The sequence below is a fragment of the Canis lupus genome, chromosome 25 (assembly GCF_003254725.2).
Source record: "Canis lupus dingo isolate Sandy chromosome 25, ASM325472v2, whole genome shotgun sequence".
Taxonomy (NCBI): Eukaryota; Metazoa; Chordata; class Mammalia; order Carnivora; family Canidae; genus Canis; species Canis lupus.
The window spans coordinates 7,018,068-7,039,807 of record NC_064267.1 but is presented as its reverse complement, the minus strand read 5'-3'; the positions used below and the strand labels follow the sequence as shown (position 1 = coordinate 7,039,807).

General features: G+C 39.6%; 1 protein-coding gene across 24 annotated transcripts in view; it reads right to left on the bottom strand.

The window, feature by feature from the left end:
- The window catches only part of STARD13 (StAR related lipid transfer domain containing 13), a 511,253-nt gene that overhangs the window by 56,260 nt on the left and 433,253 nt on the right, over window positions 1-21,740 (bottom strand). For 23 of the 24 annotated variants that reach the window (XM_035718334.2, XM_049101343.1, XM_035718326.2 and 20 more), the window contains 2 exons: window positions 4,133-4,204; window positions 780-861 (listed from right to left, as the gene is read on the bottom strand). In XM_035718334.2, coding sequence (XP_035574227.2) covers window positions 780-861; window positions 4,133-4,204 — 154 coding nt within the window. Of the gene's footprint in view, window positions 1-779; window positions 862-4,132; window positions 4,205-7,443; window positions 7,505-21,740 lie in introns of those variants that run through there. The other variant, XM_035718375.2, reaches the window with a different exon arrangement.

Below are 21,740 nucleotides of genomic sequence, written 5' to 3'. Positions count from 1 at the left end.
ACCTCCTGTAACTAATATTTATCTCCAGCCCTGACCTCTCTCCAGGGCTTAGCTAGGAAACTTCAAATTTCTACAGACACATACAGCTTCTCACACAGCATTTAATTATTCCTGGATATTGGTTACATTGGCATCTTTTCCTATCACTCTTACTACAATTGTCTTATTTGTACATGTGTTCATGCTTTATTTCTTCAACTAGATTTCTCCAACCAGATTATAAATCTTTGAGGGGAGGAAATTGCTCATATATGTATAATCTTTGTTTCTGTGTGGCAGCTCTCACATAGCAAAGGCTTAAATACTCAAGTGCCGATATAATCACTTGACTTTGCAAAAAATACAGCCAAGTTTGACAAACTCATGGAGATTTTCAGGGCCTTCTCTGGCCACTCATGCTGTGGCCTTCCCTCCTTCCTCCATCCACTAACCCACCCCTGACCCCAATCACTACAGTATTATGGCTTCATCTTAATCTAGTTTTTTCATAGCACTGAACACTCTCTAAGATAACTTTTCCCTCTCCTTCTCTTTTTCTCTCTCTGACTCTCTCTTACGTCTTCCTCAATCTATTTTCTGAAGACTCCAACTAGGATATAAGGTTCATAAACTAGAGACCAATCATGCTCACTGTTGTATACTTAGATCCTGGACCCATGCCTGGCATATAGTAAGCACTCAATAAATACTTATGGACTTGTTGAACTTGCTCCTCAATACAGTGATACTTATTGGAGACTGCACAATTGAAAGTAATAAAAATACTTCACATTATTTACCTGTAAAGAGGTTCTACAAGGTCCTTTTCAAGAAAATCATGATCATTCTTGACAGCTAAAATGTTGATGGGAAATTGGGAATCTGAGAAAGAGAAACAGAGGAATAGAGAAGTTTATGGATCTTGTTTTTATCTGAGTGGGCACCAATATCTTTTGACCACCACATTTCAGTACACATGATTGATCTGGGCAGTTATTCTCCCATCAATGGTGTGTTAGTAGTGCTTAAGATAGTAGGCATTTTATTTTATCAAATAAACGCTTTTAAGGATTCACAAGAACTGTGAAATATGAGAATAACCAAGTTCTTGCCCTTGGATAGGACTTAATGTTAAGTGCTTGCATTTTTGTAGTTCATCATAATTGCATACATTTACCTATATGAAGAGTTTGGGTTTTTTTTTTTTTTTTTTAGATTTTATTTATTTATTCATGAGACAGAGAGAGAGAGAGAGGCAGAGAGAGAAGCAGGCTCCATGCAGAGAAGCACTATGTGGGACTCGATCCAGGGACTCCAGGATCATGCCCTGGGCTGAAGGCAGCACTAAACCGGGCTGCCCTATGAAGAGATTTTATACTCTAACCATCCACCTAACGTCACTGACTTTTATCTCGATCAGTTAATGAAATACTTAGTTTGGCAGATTTTTGTTTCTTCAGAAAGGAAATTTCCAAAAATACCCAAAGCTCAATGGCCTCAAATGTGTCCTTTTGTAGGAAAATCTTGAGTCACTTTAGAGTATCCGAAAAATACTCAAACAACTGATTCTATCCAAAGAGAATAAATTCCAACATCATAACTTTTCTCCCATAGACTATTCATGCCAACTTTGGAGGTCATGGCAATCCTCAAGGTGCAATGTTAATTTTAGGTACCTTATTCACAGAGGCAAAAATTTAGAGATCATTCTAATAGAGGCCATAGTCAAATCTAACAGTGTCAGTTCATTATCATTTTTAAAAAATATTTTATTTATTTATTTATTCATGAGAGACATAGAGAGAGAGTGGCAGAGACACAGGCAGAGGGAGAAGCAGGTTCCACGCAGGAAGCCCAATGTGGGACTCGATCCCAGGACTCTAGGATCACGCCCTGAGCCAAAGGCAGATGTTCAACTGCTGAGCCACCCAGGCATCCCTGTCAATTTGTTATCATTATCCTGCCATTCTTTTCTCTGTCTCATTTTATATTTTGCACTGCCTCTGCTTTGCCAGTCATAATAAATCTAAAGGTATCTAAACGTTTATGTGAGTTGGAAACAGAAACAAGCTCTTCTAGGGTGATAAAAGGAATGTGAGTGAATTCTAGGATGATGCCAGAATGAAGACTGTCTTGTTCTGCTGGAGAGGGAATATGTGTAATAATGAAAAACAGAGACATCGAAGCCCAGCTGCCTTGGCTTTGAATCTTGGCACTCATAAACTCTAGCTATAGAACTGGAGGCAACTTATCTACCCTCTTCTGGGTCTTTTGTTTCCCATTCTGTAAAATGGGGATGATGATAATTATAATACTTATCCTATGCTGTTGAGAAAATTAAATGAATAGCATAGGTAAAGTGCTTTCAACAGAACCTGGCACATAGTATGCTCTATAGAAGCATTTTGTCTTTCTTATTATATTTATTCAATGCATATGGCTTAAACACAGTTTGGCAGGCACCTTTTACTTATAGCAGATTTTTTTTTTCTTTAGAAAGGAAATTTCCAAAATAACCAAAGCTCAATGACCTCAAATATTTTCTTTTGTAGTAAAATAATGAGTCACTTTAGAGTATCAGCAAAATAGTCAACCAATTGATTCTTTCTTTTTTTTTCAAACAATTGATTCTATCTAAAGAGAAGAAATTTACTTTACTTCTTAGCCATTTCTAGATAGTTCAGATTAAATTGCATAGTATTGCGAACTTTACAAAGAAAGCTCACATTACAGGAGAAAATCCACTACGTTTAAAGCTCAGGAGACTGTGATTTTAATTCTGATTCCTCCACCTTTAATGTTGGAAAAGTCATGTAACCTCTTTGGGCCTCTCTCTCATAGTCAGGAAATTGGTGGTGGGGCATGGGAGTAGGGTTGCCTAGACCAAAATTATAAAACCCTTCTTGCCTACAAGGCTATAATTTATAAAAGGGTGTATCAGAGATTCTAGACTTCAAAGCACATTCTGAGATATGCTCTCCTTTGTCCTCACAGAATTTAAGCTGGGGAAGTAGAATAAGCGTTTGTTGGTTTTCTAAATATAAAACTGAGCTTCCAAGTGAGTGAATGGGATTCACCAGTGACTACAGGTTAATTTTGTTGATTCTTTCTATTCTACGTATACTTTATGATATCAGGAAGAGAACTTGACACTGCTTAGTGCGCTAGATATCCTTTTTATAGCCCTACAGATCCACTCTCCACTACTCTATACCCTGCTCCTTGTGCTCCAAGGATCACCCCTGTGGATGGCATTCAGGGGGATCCATGTCCTTTCGCTTCCTTTTGTGTTTGGCTAATGGGAAGCCCTGGCTGGAGATAGAGGGAGGAAGGAGTATGAGATCAGGGTATTTACCCTGCTGGTTCTCATCCACAGCCAACTGCGTCCTCTGCTTTAAGGATCCTCTCTTGTTCTGGGTTCCGGCACCCTCTCCCTCTGCCTATCATTTTGGGCCTATGACAGTGGCAGTTCTGCTGCTATGAGCTCTGGGCACCTGAACTGCTCCTCATGGTTTCTCATATCCTGCCCACATCTTTGTAATCAACATTTTTGGAAATAAATCCTCGGATTATCTTGAGTATGTCGTCTGCTTACTGCTGGGATCCGAATTCACTATAGATGAGGACTATCCAGGTAGTAGTCAGAACTGATTATATTTTGGTACAGCATAGTACACAGCATAGGGAATACAGTGAATAATACCATAGTAACATTGCATGGTGACAATGGTGACTACACTTAGTGTGGTGAGCACTGCACCATGTACAGAATTGTTGAATTACCATGGTGTACCCCTGAAATTGATATAATAACACTGTATGTCAGTTATACTTCCATAATAATAGTAATAATGAAAGCTGTTGATGGTAGACCGCTGGAGGGAAAAGGCAGAGTTGGGATTGGTGGTGAAGAGAGGAGAAGTAGAAAGTAAGAAAGTGAGAAGCAACATAGAACAGAAAGTCAGGTAGGCCTGGGCAGCAATACTCGTGTCTAAATTGGCATCAGTCTAAGCCCTAGGATTGCAAAGGCTGAGGGAAAGAGACCGCAAAGAAAAATAATTGAGAAAGACTTGAAGTCAAACACACTACAGGATATGTGAGGTTCATTTTGAATCAATTCTCTTCATAAAGAGTGAAGGGACAGCCAACCTACCCTCATACAACTGAGCGTATTGTGGGAACCCAGCAGCACGGAGCCAGCCACATGCTTCCTTTGCCTCAATTTCTGAAAAATACAAGAAAGGGAAATGCGTGAGTCCAATGGCCACACACCAGCACTCTACCTTAAGCAAGGAGAAACTGGTGAGCATTGTACAAGTTATTATAAAGTAAAATTGTTCTCAGGTAGGTCTGCATAAGTAGTACCTACCAGAAATGGGTGTAAAATGAGCAGGTATCACTATCACAAACGTACTTACCTGTCTTTAAGATTATCTTCAACGTCGATCCACAAGTATTTGGATAACAAAACCAGATTACAAAACACAAAGGCTGAGTTTCAGGCAGGGAAAAATGTCTTATTTATATACCAGGGAACCAGAGGCCTATCGAGAAGGAGGAAATACTTCTTATGATCCTTTTTGTAATGAATTCTTTTTTTAGCTTTCAAAGATAAAGCTAAGAAACATTCTTTTATTCTTTCACCTTGGGATAATGAAAGAGAGAATACAACTGGATGGTCTATGAAAATGTATTTTCTCATGAAGAAAGGTATTACAAAAATTCAATGTATTATTATTTCTTTAATTGTTCTAATGGTTTTAATTCCCAATGCCTAACAATATGTTGATTCATCAAGCACATTAGAATGATTTCAAGCTGCAGAGTGCAGCATGGAAACATAAAGCTGAGGTGAGTTTGGGGCTGCAAGAATCTCTGAGGGCCGAACCTAAAAGGTTGATATGTCCTTTGGGTGACCATTTCAGTGTGGATGTACCAACAACACACGGGACCACCTGCCTGGAGAAGCTGCGGAGTGAGATGGGAGGAGTCAACATTATGTGAACCAGGTCACTTTTTGACCCTGTGAATCCTGGATCATTTCCTAACCACAACTCTGTTAGATAAATATGAATGCAAGGGAAAAGAAGTTCATCTGTCAAAAGTACAGTTTCTCCAAACAAAATTAAACAGCTTATTTATAACAGGTTTCTACCCAGTTCCCATCCTCTGCTGCTGGGATGGAGCCTGCTCAGATCACCATATTTCCATTTACTCTGACGTTCATATCATGAACTGGAGAGTATGGGGTGTTCTTGGGACAACTACAAAAATGATCTGCACTAACATCAGCTGCCTAATGTTACAGCCTGAGCCTGTACATCTACATCAAAAGCATAACATCTATGCACCGAATTCAGGGAAACAATGTCTGTGCAGCATAATGTTTAATGTGATAGAGCTATCAGGTATATGTTAGGGAAACAGATCAAAGGCCAGATCTTGCACAGGCCCCAAAGGGAAGAAGCAAACACTTTCAGCCCTGTCCCACTGATCAGGTTGGACATGGATTGAGATTTGTCATTGAATTCAGGGAAGCAGAGCCTGTGTTGGTCCTCATCCTAGAGTGTCTGCTCCTCCTGGTGTCCTCTAATACACTGTCATTAGTCAATTTCTAAATCTTGAGGTTTTTTAGTCTGGCGTGAAGGTTTTTTTATATAATTGTCACCAGCAGAGACCTAATATGTACTCATTCCTGCCATGTAGGCATCATTCAGAAATATCCAGGACAGCAAGCTGGAAATAAAAACTTTGGAACGCATTCTTTTAGGAGGGGTGTCTCTGACATCCACAAGTGCAGTTCAAAACAGACATTCAGCTGAACTGCACTGTATTGGCTATTGTGGGCCTTCTCTTTCAAGGTATGAAGGGCAATTACTGTATGGCTTGAGTCCTATTTAGTACTCCTTTGAGAGTCCTAATACGAAGGCTTCTGCTTTGAAAATCACACACATATTTCAGGGGAAGTAGGAAATGCACATTCTGACCTTAACATGTGGAAAATGTGGTGAGCTTCTACTGAGTCATACATAGACTGTTGACTCCTAAATTTTCAAGCACAAGATTTGCTTTCCCTTTCAATATAATGCAGTGGTTAGTAGGGAGGAAATATCTAACTTCTGGGTATTCTCAAAACTTAATTATGAGCCAGCAAGTCTTAAAGAGAATCACAAAGTTCTGTATTTTCTATTTGAACTACACAAATAGTATGCCTTTTTCTATTACTTTCTCTCCCTAGAGAGACAGACCATGAAGAACAAATGGAAGGGCCCTGGAAAGCAGGGGTTCTACAACATAGAAAGCTCGAAGGAGGGTGAGAAGCAAGCTTATAAAAAAGTATAACCCCCACTGTTAAGATAATGAGCGGGAGGAGAGGTAGGCAGCAGGGGTCCTTATAGAAAACGCCTTTTGGAATTGAAGACTTTCATTGGACAGAGGAACAGGGCTCAGGCTAGCCTAGGAGATTTTATTCAAAACTTCTCTAGGAGCACTTGGAAGAGTTGGTTGAGTGGCCAATTCTTGACTTTGGCTCAGATCATGGTATCAGGGTCTTGGGATAGAGCCCTGTGTCAGGCTCTGCAATCTGTGTGGAATCTGCTTGAAATTCTCTCTTCCTCTGTCCCTCCCTTCTTTGTACATGCACACGGATGTGCTCTCTCTCAAATAAATAAATAAAATCTTTAAAAAAATACAAATAAAAAATAAAAGCTTCTCTAGATAACTTCATTTCATTTTTTTCCACAGAAGTAACAAAGATAATGAACTGAAATTCCTTGCATACATAAACATGAATAATCAGATCTTAACCAGGATCCAGCTAAATCAAACTCTCAAATAAGCTGATTTTTAAAATGGGTAGGCATTTAATTTTTAAGTCCAGAGTCAAATACAACAAAAAATGCAATTAGTAACTAATTAATGAGAAGAAGCCACATCCCAGCCATGGTGGATGGCTCTTTACCATCACTCTCACACACCCAACTTGCTATTCTATTTCTGAAAATCTCTCAAATATTCCCCGTGCTCTACTCATAAGCCTAGCTAGCACCTTGATATCTCAGTCTAAGGGCAAAACAAACTCTTATTTACTACCTAATAACAAAGCAATCAAAATAACCATACATACCTAACTGCTATCAAATTTGACTTTGCCCTTCAAGTTGAGTTGGAGAAAAAAAGAGCCCTATAATTTCTACTGAGTCCCCACAGCCCTAATACCTGTCAGCCAAATGCTACTGTTTTCCCCACAGCACATTACATGGCCAAAAAGCTTACAAAATTAAAAAGGAATTATTATTGCCAGTGTCATCATTTCACCAAGATCCATCTAAATGACATTTGAGGACAGTGTGAAAATCTCCTTTTTAACTGTGCTTTTGCCTACTAGCATAACATGTGAAAGCTTTAAGGGCCATTCAAATCACATTTCTACAGTTTTATTTGTTCCCTATTTACAATACATACCTGCCCCTATAGCAGCTCCAGGGCCACAAGGCAAAGCATCAAGTTGCTGCAAGTCTGTAGAAAACCTAAGTGTGGGACGGAACAGAAGAATGCCCTTGGACAAACTGGCCCACTGGTCTCTACTGTGGTTACCACATTACATTACCTAAGAAAATTCAATCCATTTGGCTCCATAGCATGATAGGATTTCATTAGAATTTTTGTTACTATTATATGTAAAAATCATTTCTCTTTAACTCTATAGTGGGTACCTAGTTTTGCCTGCACAACACCCTTCCCCTCTTCTTCAGATAATAGAACCTCTTTATGTTAAAAGCCTCTTCTATATAGTTTAGGTGGGGGTGACACTCTTGGTCACTTAGACCACATTCCTTGGCCCTATTACCACCACCCAAATGGGCATGACCTACTCCTTAAGAACACCTGATTCCCCTTAGTTCAGGGGAATCAGGAAGCTTTGGGATCTTAAGTCGATAGTTGTTTGGAGGCTGGAATCAACTAGTTGAAGAGGGAGATGTCCAGCTTTTCAATTGATAAGCTTGTTCTGCACAAAAACAAAGTAAACCTTTCCATTCAATAAATCCAGAAGACGGTTTGGTTCTAGGCATGCTCTTCTGCCACCTATCTGTGATTCTACTTGAGGGAAAGTCATTCTTTTTGCCTCAGTTGCCTTTAGAACATGATGTGGCCTCTGTTGAGAGACAGATGTGTAGAGGGAGGCTGTCTCCTGGGTGCTTCAGGAGCTGTACATCAGTGGGCATGGGAACAAGGTCATTATGGAAACTACCTATGGCCTGTACACTGGTTTTCAAGAGTATTATAGTATTTCTTAATTATATATGCTCAGTGTTGAGCACTTATAAAAAACACAGAAGGCACAATGAAAGAAAAAAGTCAGTTATTTTACCATTACCAACACATAATTCAGTAAATACTATTTATCAAAAAGATAATCATTGCAATATCTTTGGTTGACTAACTTTTTCACATAATAATACGCTGTGAATATTTCCTCATATAATGATGATGTTGGTAAAAATGGGAAATTTGTTTTGAGAAGGATGCTTATTTTTTAAATACTTGATTTTTGAATACTGCCAATTGTTCATCAGTGCTGGGAGGTTATAATATCAAAGTAGCCAAGAGAAAAGAGTTTAGCAGACCTTCGCCAACACAGACTGGTTGTGGAGAAGGCTGGAAGTCTTTGTGAGTTAGAAATTTACATGCTGTTCTTTAAAGAAATATCATGTAGTGATGTCTGGATAGTCAGGTGAATAAGGTTCTGGAGGGCTCGACTAAAGTAAGGGGATATTTTGAGCGCAGCAAATTCGCTGCCCAGGCTGGCAGGCCTCCTCTCATGTAACAACCTCATTGAATTTTTAAACTGATGTTTCTTGAGAGCTTGGGAATAGTGTGTTCTCCTAGCTAAGCATTTTAAGTACACTTTTTGGTTTCCATTATTCTCGGCACAGCAAATACTTTTTCCATAGCTAACTCAAAGGAATACTATTCTTTCTAAATGACCAAAAACTCAAATCAGGGCCATATTAAATTTTATTATTATCAGAAAGTTGGCTGGCCAGAAGGAACCTGGTCTACCATGAAAAGTTTATGAAATCATATACAGGCATATGTATTTATGTTGTTCTTACAAATCTCCTGGAATTTCAATGGTCACACTGGCTCCAGTTTAAGTAGGTCTTCTTTCTTAAATGTTCATTAAAATACTCAAAAGAAGTGGGGGAAAAACACATCATGGGTCTCCATGTGATTCAGAAAAGTAGGTGCTTTGTTTTTTCATTTACCCTGGCTAACATGGTAGGCACCCTGTTTCTGAAAGATTATGGGTGACTCAATCACCTCAAGGTGTCTGCAGTGGATGCAATTAACACTATTAAAGTATATCAAGGGTATTACCATTTCAACACACTCATGGTTGTTGGCTTAGGATAATTTATATGGCTGATCTAGCTTCATTATTAGTGTACTACTTTAGATGAATGACTCTTTTGTCTTCGATGGAATTTCTCAAGTGAAGTCCCTATTTATCGAAGGTGTATTTTGTTTGGCCATGCACTAGGCTAGTTTTGTTAAAACCAATGCCAGGGCATCCATCTAATCTATAGGTATAAATGATGCAATAATTAATATTATATAGAACTATACATTACCACCACAATCCTTCTCCCAAGAATGCTTTATAACCCCAACCACAGGTGGAGGATGAAGCATCAAGTTTTGTAGTAACCACAGACTGATTTACATTTCACATCATGGTGACAGGATACCTCTTTTTTGCACTCTTTGAATTATTATAATAAGGTTATTGTGATGTGTAAAAGTCCTGAAAACATCTTAAATGTTTACCAAGTACATTTTTTTTTCCTAATATGCATAACCTTTTCTTTCCATTATATTCTAAGTTAATAGTAGAGTTAAAATCCAGGTTATTTAAGAATAAATTTAATATTATCAGTCACCGAATATTCAACTTAGTGAACCAACTGATAAATACCCATTTAACTCCGCATAACATAAGGCAACTTTTTTTTAAGGCAACTCTTTCCTTAATGTGTAGCAACGCTTCTTGCTGTGAGCTACTACAGAACTATAGAAGAAAGAAATCGGGAAGATGTCTATATCCCTGTGAGTTGTCCTCAGCTAAGAGTTTCATGGCTGTGCTTATGTGTACTATTTTCCTGAGAGCTAGGATCACATACACGTTGAGACATACTACTCCATCACTAATTCTTAACACTAGCCTTACGTCTCCAAGACTTGAATGATTTTCTGCCGGCTATATTCATAGTAAATCTAGTCACTTAAAAATAATTTCTATTAGGGTGAAAGAGGACAGAGCAAATTCAACGCTTGAGTGGTAGGTCTATTCCTTGTCACTCAAGAGTTGTTTTTTAGCTTCGTTGAGGCAATCATATATATGTCATTTATTATTAATTTGTTACTAATTTATTGAATAATTAAATTTATAATGAAAACACACACACACACACACACACACATTTCCTTACACTCTTTCAATGATTCCCTGTTCTTTCCAGTTGTCATGGAACTTACAGCACTCCTCCAACTGGGAAGCATATACATCCCATCCCATTGATGTCTGGCTTTGCCACATGACTCACTGTGGCCAATGTGCAGAAGCAATATATGCTAGTTTCAAGCAAAACTCTTCAAGAGCCATCATCTAGTTTTTTCAGTTTTCTACTCTTTTGCTTTCACCATGAGGCTAGTATGTCTCAAACACAGGCCGTTCCTTCTGCCTAGGCCCTGGAATGATGACGTGGGGAACACAGCCACAGCAGACCAGCTGTTAACATGTAATGCGAACACGAGATAAATTTCTGTTGTTTCATGCCACTAGCACTTGGGGGACAACTTGTTACAGTGGCATAATCTAGAATAAACTAATTTAACGTGGGGCCAGATATTCAGAGAGAAAGAATATGGACCTTTATTTCAACTTGAAGCTCTTGCTGGATATGTGCTAGCAAGTCCTAGAAACGAACATAATCAATCTCTGTAATCATTTCTGCTTGGAATTCTGCTTCCCTGCCTACAGCGCATGGCCTCTATGAATTTAAAAGAATGTAAACAACACTTTTATGATCCTCTGTCACAGGCAGCTACATGTGTGAGTGTGTGAGTGCACAGACATTCACAAACACACACTTCCTCACACACACATACATTACAGAAAATCAGAAGTTCAGTTGCAACTGAACAAGGAAAGTCCTCAGGAATATAAATACTATTCCTTATGCTCATATTCCTTATAGTATAAAAGGAAAGAAAAAAAATTTACCATCCCACCCCGATCAATCTCAAAGAAAAAGAAAGCAGAAAAAGTATATGCTCTGCCAGCCAAATAGTTTCTGGCCAGATTGTTTTGACTCAAGTTTTCCATGAGGCAGAGTAGCTCTTTATTCTCTCCCTTCATTTTGTACAGATTGTTCCCATCAGGCGCTTGTGGTATTTCTCAGAGAGGCTGCATGCAGACACAAGCATATGAACATCTCCAGCTTTTTGAAGTGTGGAGACACTGCCTACCACTAAATCCCAAGAGATTCTTCATGGTGGGGTTAGTTAAGCAACTGAAATGCCAGGTCGGGGAATAGAATGTGATTCAGAAAATTAGAAAGAGGGTCATAATTTGCAGGCCTTCGCCAAAGTATCTCCATACTGATCCACCAAGATAATAAAGTCTTGAGTAGCCTTTCTTGGGACAAGGGTATGAGAGGCTGGAGATGATTTTTCTATGTTGGCTTCTTTGGCTTCTCTTGGAAAGGTGAAGAACAAGAGTCCCCGGTAGCTGACTTGATGTTGGATCTCAGGAGCAGAAGCTCTAACTTCCTCAAGGTCAAGCCAAACTGGCAGTATCAGATGCACCCCTTCAATATTCACCCCTTGATGACAACTTCCTGCCTGGGGAAGAATAATTGCTTTGGACAAGTTCCACCACGGCTAGGAAGTCAGATTCCTTGGCTTTGGACAGGTACTCTTTTATCCTATATTGCATTAGGAGTTTTATTTTTTTTAATGTTAAAAATTTTTTGCATGTCTTTGGGGACTCAAACCCTTCTCTATTTTCAGACATATCCAAATGTCTATACTTGTAAAGGCTTATCTGCTATTTTAGTTTCTTAGCCCAACTCTTATAGCTCCGGATACTCCAATTACACCAGAAGCTCTCATGATACCAGGGAAACATCTACCATGCAGGCATCAGAAGGGGCATGGAAACCGTCCTGATAAAATAACTCCAAGAACCCTATAGATCCTTTTCAAGTCTTTCACTCCTCATAGGGTTGGCATGGTACCAAAGCTATTGATTCCCCATTCAAGACTTTGTGCATTGAATTTCTCAGCAGTTGTAATACCTGGATCAATTGAAACTAGTGTTTGCTTCACTTAATCCCAAGAAAAGATGTGTACAACTCAAGGGTAATTTTATTATGATTGCATAGAAAAACTTGATAATGTATGCATGTGTGTACTTTTAATTTTTAGATATTTATCAGAAAATATTCACTGGGATAAAATACTTACTGAGAACTTTTCAAAGTGCCTTTGCCAGTTTTCTGGAATGTTTTCTATCTGCCTACAATGGCACTCTTTCTGTGAATGATTTTCTAAACATACTTCACTTGTCTCAGAAAATCAGGGCCAGATTCAAGAAATTATGTTTTTATTAGGTGTTCGGCTATGGATTCATTTTTTTTCTCCATGTTCTTCAAAGCCAAAGTGACCACTGAGCTCAGAGGCTTGCTCTTTAAGCACTGGGATTTTTATTTAGCAAATCATTAGTAGACACTGACATTACAAATCTCCTACGGAAAGCAATTTAAAACAGATTAGGTCACTGAAGTAGCTTTACTGATTTGGGAAAGAAGGGATTAAGATTCAGACTGAAGGAGTGGGAAACAACTTGTATACAGACACACTGATACATTAATGACTGTCCAACCACACAGCATACTGATATATTAAAGTCAACTGAGGCATCCCGTAAATATACCACAAATGCAATCAAATAGACTTTTTAAAAACTTATATAAACTGTAAAGAGTTTTAAAAGTTTTAAACATAATAAAGTTTTAAAATCTTGAATAGTTTACTATGTATAGTAAATAACGTCTAATTTTAAAGAACTCTGAGCCTAATGATTATTATCCCAAACCTTAAACTTCAAATTTTAAGAGCACAGTAGGAAATGACAGAAGAATGTGTCATTCAAACACACAAGCACTTCTAAATGGAGGTTCAGGTAGTTCTACCTCATAAAACATAAATGTAATTTAATTACCTGACTGGCTCTGGGCATTTAATAATTTTTATTAATTATAGTCAATAATATGGCCTTGACTAAGATGCTTGCCCAAATACTCACTGAATTCAGGTATAAAAGGGTTATTTCCCTTATGAACAGATTTGAATAAGATACAAAAGTGACCAAAAATCTCCTCTTAAAGGAAATCTAACAGAAAAGTAGCAAAATCTAAATCTAAGATTTGAAACATCTGAATGAAAGACAAGGAAGAAAAAAAAGAAAGAAAAGAAAAATCATCACAATTCTCTCATCTAGATATTGATTAATATTTTGGTGTCAAACAGTCTCTCATTTTTTTTAGTATGAAGATGTGTATGTGTATCCAGGCTAAATATACTACATATTTTACATAATCTTTAAATAAAATTATAATCTGCATTTCTACCTGACCATGCCTTTTGAACCTCTTTCCAAGCCAACTGATTTCCTTTTCAATCATTCTAGATGGCTGAAAAACATTCTGACCGCCCTTACTTTAAAAAGCATCTTCTTTTATCAATTCAGATGTCATAATCATGAGTTAAAAATAATAAATTCAGTTCTCTGGAGGCTTTCACTCCAAATAAAGAATTTCGTCAGAACGTGCATCCTGGTGAATATATTTCAGGGAGTACTTCTGGGTTGACATTTCTCATGTTATTTTACATTCTGGATTAAGACCCATCTCATATGGTTTTAATTTATATTCTCAGCAGACTTCAAAAAGGAAATTCCAAGTGGAAGTTTATTCATATACCAGAACTATGTTTAAATGATGCTACAGGGATGTCTTAAACTAACACAAGTCAGGAAGTTCAAAGTTAAGGTTAGATCCTGGACCATGTTCCCACCTCTTCATTCTTGGTATTTGGAAAGTGGAGATTTCATGGAACAGCTGTCCCACTTGTCTTTGACCTCCTGCATATGTATTTAGATAATTTCAAAGATGCATTTCAAAACTTTATGTCATAAACTGTTATTTTCTAAAGGGTGTTGCTAAAGTTTCAGTTACACTTACAAAACAAAACAAACCAAAACAAATATACTAGACCAAATAGAGAAAAAACTCCCCATCTTGTTTTGCTGACTAGATGAGTATTTGGAGTCTGCATGACTCCCCCAATCCTTTATATAAAAGCAAAAGGTGACCCAAATTTCGAAGACTAGCAAATCCACTGAGAGTGCATCTCTTTAGAATAAAACATATTTATTTTTTGTGCCAGGTTAATGTTATTGCTTTAAAAGGGAGTTTAAAATGAAGATACATTCTAATCTCATTTTGCTCTTAACTAATGGCATACCTATTAAATAAAATTCATTCTTCTTTTGTTGAATACGTATACTGTTTTATGATTTAACTTTTTAAAAAGAGCCTGTCGATTTGTTTAGAAGACCTCCCTTTATTTCAGTGAGGGCATATGCAGACTGTTATAGGGGCTATAAAAGGGCATAAAGTGTTAGAAGAAAGGTCTGAGTTCACATCGTAGCTCTACCTCTAATTACCATCATGGCCTTAGGTTAACTTCAGTATGCCTCAGTTTCCTTATCTATAAAATGGGAATAAATAACAGCATCTACTTTAGAGCATTGTTGTAAGGATGAAATGACTTGTTAGCCACATTGGCTACTAGCACAGTAGAGGTGCTTATTGTTCATGTCCTACAATAGGAAATAGTGGTTCCAATGGCTTCTGATGCTCTCCACTTAGCTTTTTCATTTGACCTTCAGAAATAGAAGGCACTGGGGATCCCTGAGTGGCTCAGAGGTTTAGTGCCTGCCTTTGGCCCAGGGCATGATCCTGGAGTCCTGGGATCGAGTCCTACATCAGGCCCCCTGCATGGAGCCCTGCTTCTCCCTCTGCCTGTGTCTCTGCCCCCAACCCCGTCTCATGAATAAATAAATAAAATGTTTAAAAAAAAACATTAAAAATAAAAAAGAAATAGAAGGCATTCATGTTACTGATTTATTCAGTAGATATATACGGGGTGCCCAGGATTTGAAAAGCTTGCGGTTAGGCACTGTAGAGGAATGCCCGCCCAGCTGCAGGGAGTAGGGTCCTACCCTGCAGGTCTCTAAGCCAAGCAGGGAGGACAAAGACATATCCAGGAATCACTAATCCCCAAAAAAGCAAAAGGCTCCCAGAGTAGGACAAGGTCCTACAGGGCTCAGAGCAAGAGGGGCATTTCTGGTAAAGTGACTGGGACAAATTTAGCAGGTGAGATGAGATTTGAGGCAGAAGGTGGTTGGCTAAATGGTTCTGTCCATAGCAATCCCTCTTCTGCCCACCAACTGCTTTTGAAGCCGAGATTCCTGTGAATCGGCATTTTTCTGGAATAGAAGCTTATGCTCCTTCATTTGTGCCTGCAGGAGGGCTTTGGGGCCAAACACAGCCCCATCCTCTACATCTAGATCCTTCTTATGACAGGAATCTAATAGGCATTTCATTTTTTACACTCTGTGGAAGATTGCATTATATTCTTTTTGTTAAATGATGCTGTATCGCAGGAAGCCATGCTTCACACAATACAGTGCTGTTTAACAAGATGTAATGAGAGTCATAAATGAAATGTGACTTTGAAAATGGAACTAAGGGCCTCCACAGGCTGTTTCTTTTAGGATATCAACACCAGGTTAGGAAAGACAGTCTGGTAATTATAGTTTATGATGTGCTTACCAGTTAATAAGTAAAACATTAGCAATAACTTGTTTGATATGGGAGGATCTCAAGGGCAAAGATGTGTTTAAACATAACAAACACATCAGAACCTTGGGAAAGAAATCTGTATCAGATGTGTAGGCTTCATTAAGGAAATGCCTTCAGAAGATTATTTTTCCATGTTATGAGAAAAAAAGTGGGCAAATAAGTAAATTGTTAGCAAGGGATATGGGCTTCCTGTGGAGTAATGACTGGGAAAAGTTGAGGGTTAAAGTGGATCCCCAGGTCATTGACCCCAAGAGGTCAAGAGTCTCCCAGAGAGGCTTCCTGTCAAGGTCATTCCCACTATTAAAAACATCAAAGGTGTGTATTCAAGGCTCTACCTTGTGAGAAGGCAATTAGGAAAATAACAGAAATACCATTAAGATATTTCAAGTCATTTACATTTAAAAGCAAAGAAATATTTGGCTGTTATGCTTAAATGATCATAATTAACATTTCATGACTGCTCAAATTATACCTAATGCTAACAAAAAATTTAGAAAGCAGTCTTCTTTGAATTTTTGTTTTTCCAATACAAGGAACAGTTAGAACATATTCACACACACACACACACACACACACACACACACACACACACAGAGTTGACCCTGGACTGATGTGGGAATTAAGGGAACTGACACCCTGCACAGTTGAAATTTTTGACTTTTCAAAAACTTTACTAATAACATAAACAGCTGATTAACACACATTTTGAATATGTCATATTATATCTTGCAATCCTACAACAAAATAAGCTAGGAAAAAGAAAATGTTATTAAGAAAACCATAATGAAGATACAGTTACAGTACTATACTGTATCCAAAAAAAAAAAAAATCCACACATGAGTGGATCTGTACAGTTCAAGCCTGTGTTATTCAAGGGTCAACTCTGTGTGTGTGTGTGTGTGTGTTTAATTGAGATGAAGTTTGCCTTGCCTAGACTAACTCAAGTTAAGAAACTTGGGGTTTTTAGATAGAAGTCAGAGTCATGGGAACTCCCTAGAAGGAAAATATTGTTACATAGGTGCTTTATTTGTGGAGACTATGTTGCTTTCATTACTTTCTCCGATTCACTTATTCTACCACTAAGGTATTCACATTTAGCTCAAGGAGAAAACTTTATGTACTAGGTTTATAAAAGGGCTAGCTTTTTCCTGCCTGTTCCCTGTGAGCAATCAATTTTTGATTTTGGAGCTTAAAAAGATCAATGATCTCTCTCTCTCTCTCTCTGAAACACTTATATACACACACATGCACACACACACACACACTATATATATACACAGGTGCACATACATTCTGTTAACACGTCATGGGTAAAACTGAAAATATCCTGAAATAAATATGCAGATTTTTGTATTCTCTGAAATTATGACATTGCAGGTACACACCACCAGATTGGAAAACAGGTTGCATCTTTGCATGTCCAATTCTTAGCCCAGAGTCTTGCAAATGAATGTTGGCTGAAAGAGTGAATGACTATAGGAAAAGAAAAATATTTACGGCTTTACATATTTTTGGGTCAATAAACACTTAAAATGTTTTTTTAGATATTCAGGCCTCTCGAAACTCCCCAAGCTATTGTAAACATGGAAATATATATTGTGGAAGTAGCTTGCAAACTATAAAGCCCTATATGAAAAAAAAGTTAAGGGGCACCTGGGTGGCTCGGTCAGTTAAGCGTCCGAGTCTTGGTTTTGGTTCAGGTCATGATCTCAGAGTCCTGAGATCGAGCCCCAGGTCAGGCTCTGTGCTTGGTGCAGAGTCTCCATGAGACTCTCTCTCCCTCTCCTTCTGCCCCTCCCCCACCCTGCATACTCACAGGTGCATGTGCACACACACACACTTTCAAATAGATAATTAATTAAAAACAAAATAAGGTAACACTATTCTTCTAGTGATTTCACCTCTGGGAGACAAGTCCCCAGATACCTCTGCGCAGCAGTGCCTGTGCTTTCTGACAGGCAGGACATTTGATGTTGTCCCTGCCCTGACAGGAAGAGTCATTTCTGCTGGCTCTGATCCCCTTTCCCTTCCCTCTGCCTGGAATCCTTGGGAATCCCAAGGGTACAGATGACTGAAAGATTTGGTCTTGAAAAATTAACGAGAAAAGATTTTCCTGTTTTCTCACAAAGGAATTATCCTCCCTTTTAAAGATAATCAAACCACTGGGACCTATTCATACTTAAGAATAATCAGACACAACCAGGAAATGATTATCACAGGACTTTCAAATGTTTTGGCCACTATCTTTAGTAAGAAATACACATCATATAGTTATTAACATGCATACACTTGCAGGTGTACACACACACAGGGACTGAAACAAAGTTTCACAAAACCATCCTTAGACTTTATACATATATGCCATGCCACCTGACATGTTCTTTTCTGATTTGTTTTCTTTTATTAAAAATCACTGGGTTGGGGCACCTGGGTGGCTCAGTGGTTGAGTGTCTGCCTTTGGCTCAGGACGTGATCCCAGAGTCCTGGGATCCAGTCCCACATTGGGCTTCCCCCAGGGAGCCTGCTCCTCCCTCTGCCTGTGTCTCTGCTTCTCTCTCTGTGTCTTTCATGAATAAATAACTAAATCTTAAAAAAAAATAGTTCTTAAAAAATCGCTGGGTATACCCACTAACTAACTTCACAATCCCCTTCTAGCTAAAGAACATTGTCTTGGACGACACTCTATTATTTGACAAGCATCTGGTTAAATAAATGGATGAATGGAACACAGTTCTAAGACTGACACCTGGAGGTCTTCTTAGACTCCTCCCCCTCCCGCATCCCCATATTTTCACAACACAGTCCCAAGACCTGCTGAATCTCTCTCTCTCAAGTGCATTTTTCAAACTCCTGTTCTCCCAACCCGCATTCCCTCTGACTTGGTGGAGAGCCTCTTCACATCCCTAGGACCTATTGCAACAGACCTCCTAAAGGATCTTGGCCCTTCAGTTCTTGCCTTCTGTATCTCCCCACAACGTAAGCCAGCTCATTCCGCTTAAGACTCCTTTGTGCCTCCCTGTCACCTACAGAATGAAGTAGCAGCCCACTCTTGCGGCCTCGGCACCCTCCCTCACCCAGCCTCTGCCTGCTTCCAGGGCTGACAGCCCACAGCAGGCTCAGTTGTGCAGAAGAGCTGGGGCTCTCCAGTCCCATGGTGCTGTTTCTCATCCTACGCTGTTTCCTCCCTTCGTCTATCATGTTCCTCCTACTTCTTGTTCTCCTGACTTACTTTCATTTGTCTTCTAGCAAGATTAGCTAAGACCTCATCTCCTGAATCTCAGGTTAGCCTGCTCGTCTCTGCACTTTTGTAATCTCTTATAATCCTTACAAAATTAGCCTAAAATGTCTCTGTTACACATCTGTCTCCCCATGAGACCATAAGCTCTTCAAGGACAGAGGTTGCCTGGCTCATTTTTGGCATCTCTAGAGTTTGGAGCACTTGGAAACCCACGTGTGCGCAGCATCTGCCGAACTGCAGAGAAGCTGGACGTAGCTCTTGGATGGCCATCTTCCACTGTCCTTGCTCGGCATTAATCCCCAAGCAGAACAGGACCTCCAGATGAGTGCTGTGCAGAGGTCTCTAGCTAAGACACCTCTGCCCCCTGAAAACGCTCTCCTGCTTTCTTCCCCCTTTCCTGGCTTCACTGAAGGAGGCTGAGGGGCACATGCTGGGTTTTCATAGCTTTCTGTTCCACTCTGTTTCAGAAGTCTGGTGCTACTATTCCTGGGGCAGAGCGTGGGCTGAGTGCCAGCCCTAGTCTCAGTCAGTAACAAATCAAGGACATGAAATCTCACGCAGCTTAGAGGCCTTCCAGATGTGGATTTGGAATAGTGTTGGGAAGTTAGATTTGGTCCAGAGTCACTTTGAATCTGGAAGACTCTGGGAGGGAGAGGGTAGTTCTGCTGATGAGTAAAAATGGTTAGGTCTCCTCAAAAACAGATTTGAGTCCTCATTCAGTCTGGACCACCCAAGATCTCCCTGGATATGCCCCGGACAAAACCTAACTCCCCCAGGCTACCCCAATCACAGCCCCCCAGCTAGCCCTTGATGACACCCCTGGGGAAGTGGGTCAGCTTTTAATTAGGTACATTAATGCCTCTCTTGAACCATCACCACATTCAGCTGTGCTGACTTTGGCTTTCAGGAGCCGGGGGAAAATGTGTAACATACTGGGGTGACTTCTTTTTGGGCACTAGATTTAGTAGGGTCTGCTAGAAGGCTGTCCTCTTTACTCTGCTTAGAGGTTCTCCTTCCTTGAAGAATAGTTTGTTGGGCACCTCTTCCAAGAAGCCTTCCCTGAACATTTCTAACACTTATGGTCTTCACTACTCCATGATTTCTGGCCATCTTGGATTGTTATTTGACCTGTCATATGTAACCATGAATCCCATCTATTTATAGATGTACAGTCTGAGCAGAGTGAGTTTGTAAACAGTAGGGGCTCAATACAGGTTTGTAATGGTTGTGGCTGTTAAGGCCACTGTTAATAATTAACACACAAACAAGTCTGCTGCTGACTGCTAGGCCTTGTTTCATTTCTAGAGCTAGGAAAGTAGACAGACCCGGTGGAAAGCAATGAATGTCTTTAATGGATAAAAGGAAGGCAGGAACAGATAAGGGAAAGGAACAACAGGCTGAGACCAAAAACTCTCAGAAAGGCAGTGTGGCAGTGGAGAGCCTGCACGGAGTATGGGCTTACTGGAGGGGTCCCTGGGCAAACTGTGCTGCACCTTGAAGTCTCTGTTTCATCTTAAGGTCTCAGTTTCCCAACTGCAAAATGTACATAATGTCACATATACTGTAAGGATGCTAACAGAAACTCAACAACAAGCAAGGCCATTTCAAAAGTTCACTGCTGCAATCCTGGCCTCTGGCAAAGGGCTTTGGACTTCACTTTGTGTTTACATTTGCTGAACAAAATGAACTCTGTGAATTGACAAGGAGCAGGCACTTAAAAATTGGAGCTATCATTATTGACTAAAATGAGTACTTTGCACAGTTTTTTCCAATGATGCACTCCAATGGCAGAAGAAAATAGATACCCCCGGTGGGTTTATCTGACACTTCCACTCATAGAGAGGAAGAACATAACATGCCCACACTTGTTTTAAAACAATAAAACCTTCCCCCAAATTCTAAGAAAACTGGGGCTCCAAGGGGAGGCACTGTCCTCTGGCTTCTTCCACTGCAGGACATTCTGCGAGGCCACAGAGGCTTGGCTGTACATTTACAAGAAAAATCTCATTTTTTGAGAGGTGACTTGTTATTACTGTTTAATAACAACCTTCCTGAACTCTAGAAAATGTGTTCAGGCAATCCCAACTGCACTTGAGCTACAGTGACACAAAGTTGGGCCCGGAGTCTCACTGGAATGCATGAGAGAGACAGACACACAGGCAATGGAAACTGGACTGTCGGCTGGGCGTAAGATCACAGGATGGGGGCAGAGTCTCTGCTCAGCGACATAAAGTGCTGGCTTAGAAACAAAGACCTCCTTAAATACATACCCATAAAGTAGCAGGAGAGCCTATGTTCTGATGGTAATTTGTGCATTTTATTCAGGAACGCATCCAACATCCTGCAAAGGTGGCCTCAGAGATGGAACCCAGACTTCATCACTCGCTCTAAAAATCCATCATGACTCTCAGATGGCCCTATAGTAAAATCCCAACGTCTGGGGAACAGCATACAACTCTTGAGTTCTGTGTGGGTTCTTGGCATGTCTGTCTGTGTCTCAGCTGGCAACAATGCCCTGGAGACCAGA